A 13,637-nucleotide genomic window follows, 5' to 3' on the forward strand; every position below is an offset into this window, starting at 1 on the left:
CGTTCCTAAAGGATATCTTTTGTGGCCATTTCTTTCATTGTTTTCCTGTAAAATGTGAGATGCCCTGTTAAGGTATGATTGACAACTCCTACATCCTCTGGTCTGTGGTCCTCAGACGAACAGTCAGTTCCTCACCGTAGCCCTGACTCCAGGGCACTGCTTTTGACCTCCCTCAGCAAATACTCCCCATACAGCATAATACAGCATAATACAGTATAATCATAGCCATTAAAGGATCATTAGTTTAGTCTATGCCACAGGTTTTGATGATAAGGTTGAATAACAGAGTGCTGAAGTGATCATCAGTGACATAAGAATGCTTATATGATGGTACAGTTAACAGAATAAGGATAATGGACACGGTTGTATCATTATGACTGAGATCTCTCTGTCTCCAGGTTGCACAGATGACATCTTCACCAGCGACCACTCACCTGTTTTTGCCACATTCCATGTAGGGGTGACATCACAGTTCATTTCCAAAACAGGTGATTGTGGTTATTTTGACATAAGAATTGTGATTAATATACGTCGTACAATATAACTGTGATGCTTGCTTGTGAGCCTCGATTGCTTTGCACTACAAAACAGACCCAAACTCAAGCATGGAGAGGGCCTGGATGGAATTGGAAGGCGTTGAGGCCATTGTGAAGACAGCCAGCAAAGCCAAGTTCTTCATTGAGTTTCACTCATCCTGCCTTGAAGGTGCTTTGTCCTTAACCTTTTCTCACCTAGTTCATCTAAAGTTCTATAATAAACTCTGTGACTTATGTGATGAATAATTTAAGTCGATATCTGTTTTGAGCAGAGATCCGCCGTTCCGTAGAGAATGACTCACAGAGCTGTGACGTGCCTGGCTTCCTCAAACTGGGCTGGTCCCCCAAGCAGCTTCCCAAGGTAAATACATCAATCTGGAGCTAGATGAGCAAACTCATACCAAAGACGCATAGCTAACCTGTTTGTGTGTGTGTGTGTGTGTGTCTACATATCATAGCTTCTCCCGATCGTCTCAGACATGGAATACCTTCAGGATCAGCACCTCCTGCTGTCTGTCAAGTCATGTGACGGGTTTGAGTCATACGGTTGGTCATTACTCCTTCCCTTCCTGTTCGTAAACCACCACCATTCACTATTTCCCCTCTCATCAGTCACTTAGTCAATCAATGCCCTTTGACCCTAGTCATTAGGATGTTTTGATCTTTTGAAGTGTATTTTAGGCACAGATCAAAGACCAGTGTACAGTCTTCAAATCTTAACTATTAGGAGAGAAAAAAGCTAAACTGACCAGAGATCAGTGTCTAGGCCGGGATCAGTGTCCACTCCATTGTTGATCCTACTGTTGACTCTGTAGGTGAGTGCTGTGTGGCGCTGCGCTCCCTTATCGGCGCGACAGAGCAGTTTGAGACGTTTCTGACCCACCGGGGCGAGGAGATGGGCTCCATACGTGGGCGAGTCAGGGTCCATGTGCCCAAGGACCGGCGAGGAACACGGGAGAAGATCTACGGTGGGTTCGCCTGGCTGCCCTCCCGCCAACCTCATCACTGCTCTCCTCTCCTTCCTCTGCTCGCACTATCACTTCCCGCTGGGCTTCTGTTGCGACAGTCCATATGCCGTCTGGTTCTCCTGTGTATCTCTCATTGCTTCCTCTATTTGGTTCCTGATTGATCCAAGGCTTGGCTTTCTCTCTCTGTGGTCTCTGCCCTGGCTTCCTCTTTTGGCTCCTCGCTGACTGACCCTGACCAGATGCATCCTGAGACATTCAAAGGAAACAGTGTGAGTGGGTGCCATTTGCCCTATAGGTCAGGCATTATGCATTGCCATAACAACACACATAAACACTGCCAACACACGCCAGGGGCAGCCTTTACTCCAGACAACACAGGACATATGGAGAAGACATGAGTTAGATGGTGTCCAGTAAACATCTGTTTTGTCTTTTTCAGAATGGTTCTGCTTTGAGAAGGATGAGAAGGGTCTGGTGAGGGGATGCTTGTCTCCTCCGTCCACTCGGACACCTATCAGCCGGTGAGGATCTTTTTGGTGTTTTTCAAGCCACTCATTGTAAAACCAGCCAACATACATTGTCAGCATATGATTCCGAGATATGATTAGTGATGGGAGTTTATAGTATAGTTTGTCATTTAGCCTACTTTCATTATTATTTGTCCACCCATTTCAGATCCTCACCGCCTCCACCCAAGCCGGCCCCTAGCAGTTACACAAACCCTGCCTACTTCATATTTGAAGGTGTGTCTGTCCTGGGAAGAGTAGAGGAGTCTCCACCCCCTCGCAGGGACCCTCAGGTGGTCTGGGCCGGCGACTCCGCGCTGCAGTTACCCAAACTCTTCGGGGGGCGTGGCTGTGACAGGAAGTCCCCTCGCAGGTCTGACTTCACTGAAATCGAGATTCCAGGCATCCTGCCCCACTATCCTTCCACCAATGACCCTCATCCACCCCAGACCAACTCCTCCTATCAGCTCTTCCCATCAAAGGACCCATCGCCAATCCCCCCTGCCCCAAGCCCCACCTCTCACTATCATGAACAACCCATACAACCACGACCAAGCAAAAACAATGTTGTCCAGGACTCCATCCTGCCTGCCAAGAACCTGAGGAACATGTACATGAACCACTCCGCCATCATCAGAGAGACCCCCAGGAGAGAACAGCCTAGGGTGCACCAACAGGAACAAGCCATCCCTGTACGGAGCAGCAAACTCCCAGCCTTCTACCCATATTTGTCCACCTGTGTACCCCACACCCAGGCCTCAGCACCGTGGGTGGTGGAGCAGCCAGTTGGGCCCCTTGGGGACCACTCCCTCACAGCCCTGCAGATAGCCAAGTCACTCAGTGAGGTAGACTTCTTCCCAATGGACCTTGAGGCTCCATCTACCCCATGCCAGAGACTGGCCCAGAGGAATGACCTGGCCATGGCTGCAGAAAGAGGCTACTGCTGGGAGAAAGAGGTGGGTAGATATAAAATGTTTATTTTATTTTTTATTTCACCTTTATTTAATCAGGTAGGCCAGTTATGAACAAGTTCTCATTTAAAACTGTGACCTGGCCAAGATAAAGCAAAGCAGTGCAACAAAAACAAAAACAGAGTTACACATGGGATAAACAAATGTACAGTCAATAACACAATAGAAAAAAAATACAAATCTATATATATACAGTGCAAATGCAGTAAGATTAGGGAGGTAAGGCAATACATAGGCCATAGTGGCGAAATTATTACAATTTAGCATTAACACTGGAGTGATAGATGTGCAGATGCTGATGTGCAAGTAGAGATACAATATGGGGATGAGGTAGTTGGGTGGGCTATTTACAGATGGGCTGTGTACAGGTGCAGTGATCGGTAAGCTACTCTGACAGCTGATGCTTAAAGTTAGTGAGGGATATATAAGTCTCCAGCTTCAGTGAATTTTGCAATTCGTTCCAGTCATTGGCAGCAGAGAACTGGAAGGAAAGGCGGCCAAATGAGGAGTTGGCTTTGGGGATGACCAGTGAAATATACCTGCTGGAGTGAGTGCTATGGGTGGGTGCTGCTATGGTGACCAGTGAGCAGAGATAAGGCGGGGTTTACCTAGCAAAGAGTTATAGATGACCTGGAGCCAGTGGGTTTCGTGACGAATATGAAGCAAGGGCCAGCCAACGAGAGCATACAGGTCGCAGTGGTGGGTAGTATATGGGGCTTTGGTGACGAAATGAATGGCACTGTGATCGACTGCATCCAATTTGCTGAGTAGTGTTGGAGGCTATTTTGTAAATGACATCGCCCAAGTCAAGGATCGGTAGGATAATCAGTTTTACGAGGGTATATTTAGCAGCATGAGTGAAGGAGGCTTTGATGCGAAATAGGAAGCCGATTCTGGATTTAATTTTGGATTGGAGATGCTTAATGTGAGTTTGGAAGGAGAGTTTACAGTCTAAGCAGACACCAAGGTATTTGTAGTTGTCCACATATTCTAAGTCAGAACCGTCCATAGTAGTGATGCTGGGCGGGCGGGCTGGTGCAGGCAGCGATCTGTTTAAAAGCATGAATTTAGTTTTACTAGCATTTAAGAGCAGTTGGAGGCCACGGAAGGAGTGTTGTATGGCATTGAAGCTCGTCTGGAGGTTTGTTAACACAGTGTCCAAAGAAGGGCCAGAAGTATACAGAATGGTGTCATCTGCATAGAAGTGGGTCAGAGAATCACCAGCAGCAAGAGCGACATCATTGATATATACAGAGAAAAGAGTCGGCCAGAGAATTGAACCCTGTGGCACTCTCATAGAGACTGCCAGAGGTCCGGACAACAGGCCCTCCGATTTGACACACTGAACTCTATCCGAGAAGTAGTTGGTGAACCAGGCGAGGCAGTCATTAGAGAAACCAAGGCTGTTGAGTCTGCCGATATGAATGCAGTAATTGACAGAGTCGAAAGCCTTGGCCAGGTCAATGAAGACGGCTGTACAGTACTGTCTTTTATCGATGGCGGTTATGATATTGTTTAGGACCTTGAGCGTGGCTGAGGTGCACCCATGACCAGCTCGGAAACCAGACTGCATAGTGGAGAAGGTACGATGGGTTTCGAAATGGTCGGTGATCTGTTTGTTAACTTGGCTTTCGAAGACTTTAGAAAGGCAGGGGAGGATGGATATAGGTCTATAACAGTTTGGGTCTAGAGTGTCTCCCCCTTTGACAGTGGCAGCTTTCCAATCTTTAGGGATCTCAGACGATACGAAAGAGAGGTTGAACATGCTAGTAATAGGGGTTGCAACAATTGCGGCAGATAATCTTAGAAAGAGAGGGTCCAGATTGTCTAGCCCAGCTGATTTGTAGGGGTCCAGATTTTGCAGCTCTTTCAGAACATCAGCTATCTGGATTTGGGTGAAGGAGAAGCTCTGGGGGGGGGCTTGGGCAAGTAGCTGCGGGGGGTGCGGAGCTGTTGGCTGGGGTAGGGGTAGCCAGGTGGAAAGCATGGCCAGCCGTAGAAAAATGCTTATTGAAATTCTCGATTATCGTGGATTTATCGGTGGTGACAGTGTTTCCTAGCCTCAGTGCAGTGGGCAGCTGGGAGGAGGTACTCTTATTCTCCATGGACTTTACAGTGTCCCAAAACTTTTGGGAATTTGTGCTACAGGATGCAAATTTCTGTTTGAAAAAGCTAGCCTTTGCTTTCCTAACTGACTGTGTATATTGGTTCCTAACTTCCCTGAAAAGTTGCATATCGCGGGGGCTATTCGATGCTAATGCAGTACGCCACAGGATGTTTTTTGTGCTGGTCAAGGGCAGTCAAGTCTGGAGTGAACCAAGGGCTTATATGTTCCAGGTTCTACATTTTTTTAATGTGCCATGCTTATTTAAGATGGTGAGGAAAGCACTTTTAAAGAATAACCAGACATCCTCTACTGACGGGATGAGGTCATTATCCTTCCAGGATACCCAGGCCAGGTCGATTAGAAAGGAGCGTTTGACAATGATGAAGGGTGGTCGTTTGACCGCGGGCCCATTACGGACGCAGGCAATGAGGCAGTGATCGCTGAGATCCTGGTTGAAGACAGCAGAGTTGTATTTAGAAGGCATGTTGGTCAGGATGATATCTTTGAGGGTGCCCGTGTTTACGGATTTGGGGTTGTACCTGGTAGGTTCCTTGATAATTTGTGTGAGATTGAGGGAATCTAGCTTAGATTGTAGGTGCCTAGTAATGGGCCCAGACCTAAGGCTTTATCAATCAGTTTTTTGACGAGACATTTGTTTTGGTGTTTGATACAGGTCCTCTATGGAGCTCCAGAGACGGTGCGAGAACTACTCAGCACCCTGGGTCTACAGAAGTACACTCTGGGACTCAGCCTCAACGGCTGGGATGACCTGGACTACTTCAGGTGAGAGGAGGAATAACGGTGGATGGAACCTGATTTGTTTGGTCTCGGTGGTCTAAGTCAGTCAGGGATACCTAAATGACCTTTGCTCTCTCCGCAGTGGTATCACAGAGGAGGACCTGCGTGCAGCCGGGGTGTGGAACCCGTCGCATCGCCGGAGGATCCTGGAGAACTTACCCAGGACCTGGGATTCACTATAGACCTACTCACTTTGTTTGAGTTCTCAAACTGAACCCAATGGACATCGGTGACAGATGCCTGCCCTAATGGACTCCTCGTCATCTCTTCCACTCACGTCCTTTTATATACAGTAAAAAAAAAATCTAGTAAGCACACACACAGACATGGTGCATGTCCCATGAAATCCTCATCTCATATCCGTTTCCATTCACATGTCCACCTTAAAATGGTCAAACATTTTTTAGATCCAATTTTAGATCCACATAGCTAAATATTGATTTTATGTCTCCCCAGTAGTCACCAGACGAGAGTGTTTACTGAGCATTCACACGCATCACCTCCTCCCCTGCCCTTTCCACTGCTCTGCCGTTTATAAAGAACAGCACAGAGCTTGTAAAATCACTCAGTAAGGGCCATGGAGGATGAAATGTACAGCTGTACATATTTACCAGTACATATTTTAACATGGCCTGGAAAGTTAATAATAAGGTCTCGCTTTCTGTTTACTGTCTGATGGTATTATTATATTGTCACTGTGGTGTAGCTGTTAGTGATAAGACGGGAATCCAGTGGGAGGAAAATGCGAACCCTGGGCCCGTTTATTTACATTCCTACTATTACATTGTATATGTTTCTCTATTCTCTCCCTTATCCCATAACTCTCGTGCGCTCACGAGATAATAAAGTGGCACCCACCCATTTAACATGAACATCACAGTCACTTAATCAATGCTTCTGTGAACTTAGCATTTTTTTTTACTGCCTTTTTAAAACGTTATTGTATAAAACTAACTGTTGATATATGTGGGTTCTTAGACACTGCTACTGTGTGAAGATTGAGGGCGTAAAAATTGTGCTTGACGCCTGTGGTTCTTTTCCTGTGGTTCTTTGCCAGTGGCGCTACTTTGGTCATCATCTGCGTTTTAGATATGCATTTAACTGTGGATCATAGAAGTTTACTACTTTATTTTCTGAAGGTTGTTGAATTAAGGTAATGAAGTATTACATGCAGGTGATGTTGCATTTATTCAACCAAATGGGACACGACGTGAATAAAACAATGTTGTGTGAACGTTATGAAGTAAACTCTCTATATTTATTAGGACATTTGGGACCATATAATCCAATGGCGATTGAGCATGGGGAGGTTTCATATGCCAGACTGTACGATGGAATTATGTTTGTTTTGTCTTCATATTAAACTATAAACTATCCACACTCTTAATGGTACAGGCCTTGCTGGCACAAAAATACAATAGCGGAAAAACAAATTGACCATGCCTTGATATAATCATCAACCTAAAATGGTATACCTAGATACAGCATATAAACACAATGATATTGCAATCTTTATAGAAATGACAGAAATTCAATTGAATAGCTGTCATCATTTGCTTAATTTGCAAAATTATAACAGGTTTAGTTATATTTGCTAATTGTTATTTTTTCTTGAAGCCTTTCTTTGTTGGATATCTTCCCCAAAACTTCCTGTGTCTGGTTTCACACTATATTGTCAGTTACACCCACAAAAACCACACGACTGTCTCTATGCTGTACTCACCTGTTCCCATGACATGATTTGGGTATTTTACATAATGCATGTCAATGTCAGTGCCACACACATGATAGCTCAGTGGATGTTATCAAGGCCTGCATGTTTGAACAGGAGAAATACTTTTACTCTTATGTAAATTCCAATGTAAAGTGTACCCATGGAGCGACAGTCATTGTGGGAAAATAATAGGCATTTTTCCTTACAGCAAATGTTCTATAACTACAAGCTGTATGTGTGTCCCTTATAACTTCGGAACCCAGAACCATTTCCTGTCTGCGCTGGCCATGTAAGTTCTACTCGTTCTAACACAGGCAACAGGCACAAGAGTGGAGGACGTGTGTCCATGCGGGATTTGGAGAAATCTGTTGATATTATTGGTCTGTGTGTTTGGGGCCTGTGGTGGTGCATATAGAAAAAGTTAGTCATTCAAAAATGAGCCAACACATCCCTCTGTGTCACTTGACAGCGGGTGACCCCCTGGCTGACCGTAGAGGCAAATGTGTACTGGTCACCCCGCCTGGACTCAGACACTGCGGCGGGGTGATGGCCAGGGTGATAAGACCCCCGGTCAGACTGGCTCCGGTGGAACTATCATGATGTCATCACAGGACATCCTCAGGGGATTCTGGGACTTTTGGCAGAATGTCAACATAGTGATCCTGTTTGCTCCTCTATAAACCCAACAGCCTTTGTCCACTACAGTAGGTTAGTTTAAAGCCAGGAACAAGATGATAGTGTGTCTGTGATTCTTTCCAAATCATTCTAATCCAACTGCTACTACTAATAATAATAAGGCTGTGGCTGCTGAGCTGACATTTCCCTGACCTTTTTATCCCGAGCGCATGTTTCTTTACCTCTGCGTTAGGCACATATTTTTCTGTTCTCCTTCCCTTCACATTTCTCGCTGCCAGTCGTGAATGATAATTCACGACTGGCAGCGTTTTACTGGTTGAGTTTTAGCCACATGAGAGGAAAATGTGGTGTTTTTTGTCTTGCAGTAATGCAATGCTATTATATTTGTTTATTTTATGTAGAGTACTATCCTCATGTGATCTTGCAGACATTGATTCAGCTTTCATCTATCGTTATTAAACAAGCACCATTCGCAAGAGTTCTCTAAAAGTAGAACACAGACAGCGCATAAGGAGAGAATTAACACATGCGCAGGAGCTTGGGGACCTTTAACGTTAGAAAAAAAAGGTCTGGGAAAAGTTGGATCCTCAGCCACTCCATAATAATAATACACTGAATGTATAATGCGCAGTGAGTGTGTTAAAATAAATCAAATAAAAAAAAAAAGAAATAAGGGCACAAGTAGACAGGGTACCTGAAACAAAGAACAAAGGGACACAACAAGGAACACGTCTACAGTGAGCTCCAAAATTATTGGGACAGTGACACATATTTTGTTGTTTTGGCTCTGTACTCCAGCACTTTGGATTTGAAATGATACAGTGGACCTGGACCCGGTGAGGGGTAGAGCCTCGGTTTTGCGGCTGTTAATTAAGTTGAAGGGAGTTTTGCTTCATCCAAGCTCTTATCTCCTTAAGGCAGGTGTTTAGACGAGCACAGGCAGCAGAGAGACTTGGGGCAGTTTTCACCAGTGGTGATCAGGGTTGTTTAAGATGAGGGAGGACGATACGCATTTTTTATTATTCTTTTATTATGGGCATGGCCTTATTTCTATTACAGCATATTGGATGACTGTCATTTATATTACATTCACCCAGTTCAATGTAACATCGATAAGTTTAGGCTACTACATGATACTCTAGTTTTCCCTATACCCTTCGTGAGGTTGCTACAACCTAGTCTATTAATGAAAGTTTACAACGTAGGTGCACAGGTCGAGATACATTTTGTAATCAAGGTGACAGATATTGGCACATTCAATACCGCCTTACACACTTTTGCCTGCATCTAGCTGATCTAGGGTGTAATCATTAGTCCAACAGTTAAAAATGAGTTTCTATTGGACAAATTCAGGTTATGTTTATCCCCTTTTTGTTCTGTTTGCTTCCATTTAAGAAACGTTTTCAACAGAGTTGGCGGAATGAATACACCTCTGATCACATGCAAACACAGTTCACTTTCATAGCAGCCACATAGAATCAGCATGATCCCTTGATCGTTGTATAATTCCTTCTCGCATCCATATGCTCTCCTCCTCTCACCTTTTCCCTTCACTTGTGGACTTCAGTGTTCAAAACGTCAGTGGGCTGTCATGTGCCTTTTACTGAGGAGTGGCTTCCGTCTGGCCAATCTACCATACAGGCCTGATTGGTGGAGTGCAATGGCCCTGACCAAGACCCTTTTCCCCCGATTGCTCAGTCTGGCCGGGCAGCCAGCTCTAGGAAGAGACTTGGTGGTTCCAAACTTCTCCCATTTAAGAATGATGGAGGCCACCGTGTTCTTGGGGACCTTCAATGCTGCAGAAATGTTTTGGTACCCTTCCCCAGATCTGTGCCTCAACACAATCCTGTCTCGGTGCTCTACGGACAATTTATTTGACCTCATGGCTTTGCTTTTGCTCTGACATGCACTGTCAACTGTGGGACCTTATATAGATAGGGGTGTGCCTTTCCAAATCATGCCCAATAAATTGAATTTACCACAGGTGGACTCCAATCCAGTTGTAGAAACATCTCCCGGATGATCAATGGAAACAGGATGCACCTGAGCTCAATTTCGAGTCTCATAGCAAAGGGTTTAAATACTAATGTAAATAAGGTATTTCTGTTTTTTATTTTTAATACATTTTCAAACATTTATAAAAACCTGTTTTCGCTTTGTCCTTATGGCATATTTTGTGTAGTGTAGATTTTATAATAAGGCTGTAACATAACAGAATGTTGAAATAGGGAACGGGTCTGAATACTTTCCGAATGCACTGTATTTGGTGACGTGAATGCGTATATTTAGTATAGATTTATCTAAAAAGGATAACTTTTCAAAATATTTCCCTATTTTTTATTATTATTAAATTCACTGAGGGGGATGGTCCTCCCCTTCCTTCTTTGAGGAGCCTCCACTGGTTTTCACATATAGCTGGCTGTCATCAGGAGAGGAATATCATTGATATTATCTGTATGAGTGCTCACCTGATGCTAACTCATTACCCTGGTAGTCTACTACAGATGTTATTGGATTAGAATTTTTTTTTAAATACAATACACTGACTTTCTGTCTGTGAAAGTTATATAAAGCAAGTCAGCCTGTCCTTTGATTGGTACTGAGTGGGTTTCTGACTTCTCCATGGGTCAGGGGCCAGGGTTTAAAGGGGAAGGGAGAAGAGGGGCTGCACTGACCCCAGGATATGAGCAGTAGAACTGCCGGCCGAACAGAACGAATGCAGAGCAAATTAACACCATGACACCATGACACTGCAATGAGCCTAATTTGTTTGAAGAACCAAAGAAGCACAATTACCCTAAATAGTCACTTACAGTATAAATCCTCAATAGAAATCGTTCACACGTGAAAGTTATGTTGTTTTAACAAGGGCATCTGCAAGGGTGAAATTCCATTCAAAAGCTTTTGGTATTTGTTTAATTAGTCCACTTTTGATACAGTCCCAAAATGTTTTGTCAGCAATCAAGTTTTCAAGATGTAGAACAGTCAAAATACAGAAAGTGTAACAGTATGCTGCGTTTGAAAATTTGAGCCATAGATATTCAAATCTACAATCCCAACAGGGCCACACCCATGGGCTCGTACACACACAGTCTACATACCACAAGCTACAGTACAGGAATCAGGTCCCGTCTCAGAGTAGGAGCGCTGATTTAAGATCAGGTCCCCCCTGTCCATGTAATCTTATTCATTATGATCTAAAAGGCAAAGCTGATCCTAGATCCGCACTCCTACTCTGAGACGCTTTGTGAATACGGGCCCAGATCTGATGCATGCTATATGGAACTAAAAGCATAACTATTGTAGTTTCTGACCGTCCTGTTTGGAGTCACGTGAAAACTGACATTCCCAGATAGATAACACCTGGACTATGCATCTCTGCCAACGTTAGCTTACTGCTCATCCTGTCCACATTTATTTCTTTATGATCATGTTTTATCACTCACATTTCCGGCAAATTAAGACGATGACGTGGAAAGGTGGCCAGAGTCAATAGTACATTTCTCCTGTCATGCCAGGATCGACCGCTGTGTAAATGTGCTACTTTGCGACAACCATTTACAGAACTGTCTAAATATTAACCTTAAAGCTGTAGCAATGACCCACCAATATCAGGCTTGGCTGGCAGTAGAGTAACATGAGAATGATGACAAGCAGGACAGAGTTGAAGAGAAACAGTAGCATACTTTTTGGTAGAATACAGTCTGATTAATCACTTTCACGGTATATTAACCTTAACACTCATTTGGAAAATCGAATACATAAACAAAGGCTATTTAAATTTCTGCCGTTTAGCAAATGCTCTTATCCAGAGCAACTTACAGTAGTGAGTGCATATATTTTCTTGGTGCCCTGTGGGAATAGAACCCACAACACTAGTGTTGCAAGGGCCATAGGCTATCAACTGAGCTACACAGGAATGGTAAAAAAGTAATGCATTACTCTCCATATTGATACAGCTGCCCTGGTCAATTAGTAGGCTAGTGCAGTAGGCCCTACAGTAGGTCATTATACAGCTAATCACAGTTCATATGATTTCCACTTTGATTTATTACAGTTTGTATCCGATTAAATACACAGTGGTTCCCCGACGGTGTTGAGTCATAAGATTTCGGCACGTTTGGTTATGTGCCAGTTCTCATGAAATTGTTAGGGTTGATTCCTCTTCTATTGAAAGGAAGTTGCAGACTTAGGAGGTCAGACATGCACACAGTGTCAACACATATCAATTTTACTTCCCAATTTGGTCCCCAACACAGCTCCATACGCCGTGTGTTTGTGTTTTTCTACTTGATTGTCACGTCCTGGCCAGTATAAGGGTTAATTGTTATTGTAGTTTGGTCAGGACGTGGCAGAGGGTATTTGTTCTGTGTTTAGCCGTGTGCCTTGCCAGACTGTTCGTTTGTCAGGGTGTGTTTCATGTGGTTCTGTATATTGTGGAGTTACGCTATTCCTTTTGGGCTGCGTCCCTGGTTACGTTCTTTGAAGGGTGGTGCGTTACTTTTGCACACCTTGCACTTTATACCTTGCATATTTTCCGTGTGGATATTTTTATTAAATTCATTAACGGAATTTTTCTGTCTCCTGCACCTGACTCTTCGGAATCCACAAGCCACCCATTGTGACATTGATATGATATTTGTGGTTGCGGTTATATGTGAATAAATTATTTGTGAGAAATCACTAATTTCGTCAAATACACTGAGTGTACAAAACATTAAGGACACCTTCCTAATATTGAGTTGCACCCCCCTTTTGCCCTCAGAATAGCCTCAATTTTTCGGGGCATGCTCTCTACAAGGTGTCGAAAGAGTTCTACAGGAATGTTGGCCCATGTTGACTCCAATGCTTCCCACAGTTGTGTCAAGTTGGCTGGATGTCCTTTGGGTGGTGGATCATTCTTGATACACACGAGAAACTGTTGAGCGTGAAAAACCCAGCAGTGTTGCAGTTCTTAACACAAACCGGTGAGCCTGGCACCTACTGCTGAAGGTCCTAAACGATATCGTAACCGCCATCGATAAGAAACAATACTGTGCTGCCATATTCATTGACCTGGCCAAAGCTTTCGACTCTGTCAATCACCACATCCTCATCGGCAGACTCAATAGCCTTGGTTTCTCAAATGATTGCCTCGCCTGGTTCACCAACTACTTCTCTGATAGAGTTCAGTGTGTCAAATCGGATGGCCTGTTGTCCGGACCTCTGGCAGTCTCTATGGGGGTGCTACAGAGTTCAATTCTCGGGTTGACTCTTTTCTCCGTATACATCAATGATGTCGCTCTCGCTGCTGGTGATTCTCTGATCCACCTCTACGAAGACGAAACCATTCTGTATACTTCTGGCCCTTCTTTGGACACTGTGTTAACAACCCTCCAGACAAGCTTCAATGCCATACAAC

General features: G+C 44.1%; 1 protein-coding gene across 1 annotated transcript in view; it reads left to right on the top strand.

Moving 5' to 3' along the window:
* The window catches only part of LOC106604736 (phosphatidylinositol 3,4,5-trisphosphate 5-phosphatase 2B), a 34,416-nt gene extending 27,291 nt beyond the window's left edge, over nucleotides 1-7,125 (top strand). The window contains exons 18-26 of the mRNA XM_014199707.3: nucleotides 399-488; nucleotides 592-705; nucleotides 809-897; nucleotides 995-1,082; nucleotides 1,352-1,504; nucleotides 1,944-2,025; nucleotides 2,180-2,966; nucleotides 5,762-5,871; nucleotides 5,969-7,125. Of these exons, the coding sequence (XP_014055182.3) occupies nucleotides 399-488; nucleotides 592-705; nucleotides 809-897; nucleotides 995-1,082; nucleotides 1,352-1,504; nucleotides 1,944-2,025; nucleotides 2,180-2,966; nucleotides 5,762-5,871; nucleotides 5,969-6,068 (1,613 nt within the window). The 3' untranslated portion in view covers nucleotides 6,069-7,125. The remainder of the gene's footprint in view (nucleotides 1-398; nucleotides 489-591; nucleotides 706-808; nucleotides 898-994; nucleotides 1,083-1,351; nucleotides 1,505-1,943; nucleotides 2,026-2,179; nucleotides 2,967-5,761; nucleotides 5,872-5,968) is intronic.
* Nucleotides 7,126-13,637: the final 6,512 nt, after the last annotated feature.

Source organism: Salmo salar, chromosome 05, assembly GCF_965601325.2.
Source record: "Salmo salar chromosome 05, fSalSal1, whole genome shotgun sequence".
NCBI lineage: Eukaryota > Metazoa > Chordata > Actinopteri > Salmoniformes > Salmonidae > Salmo > Salmo salar.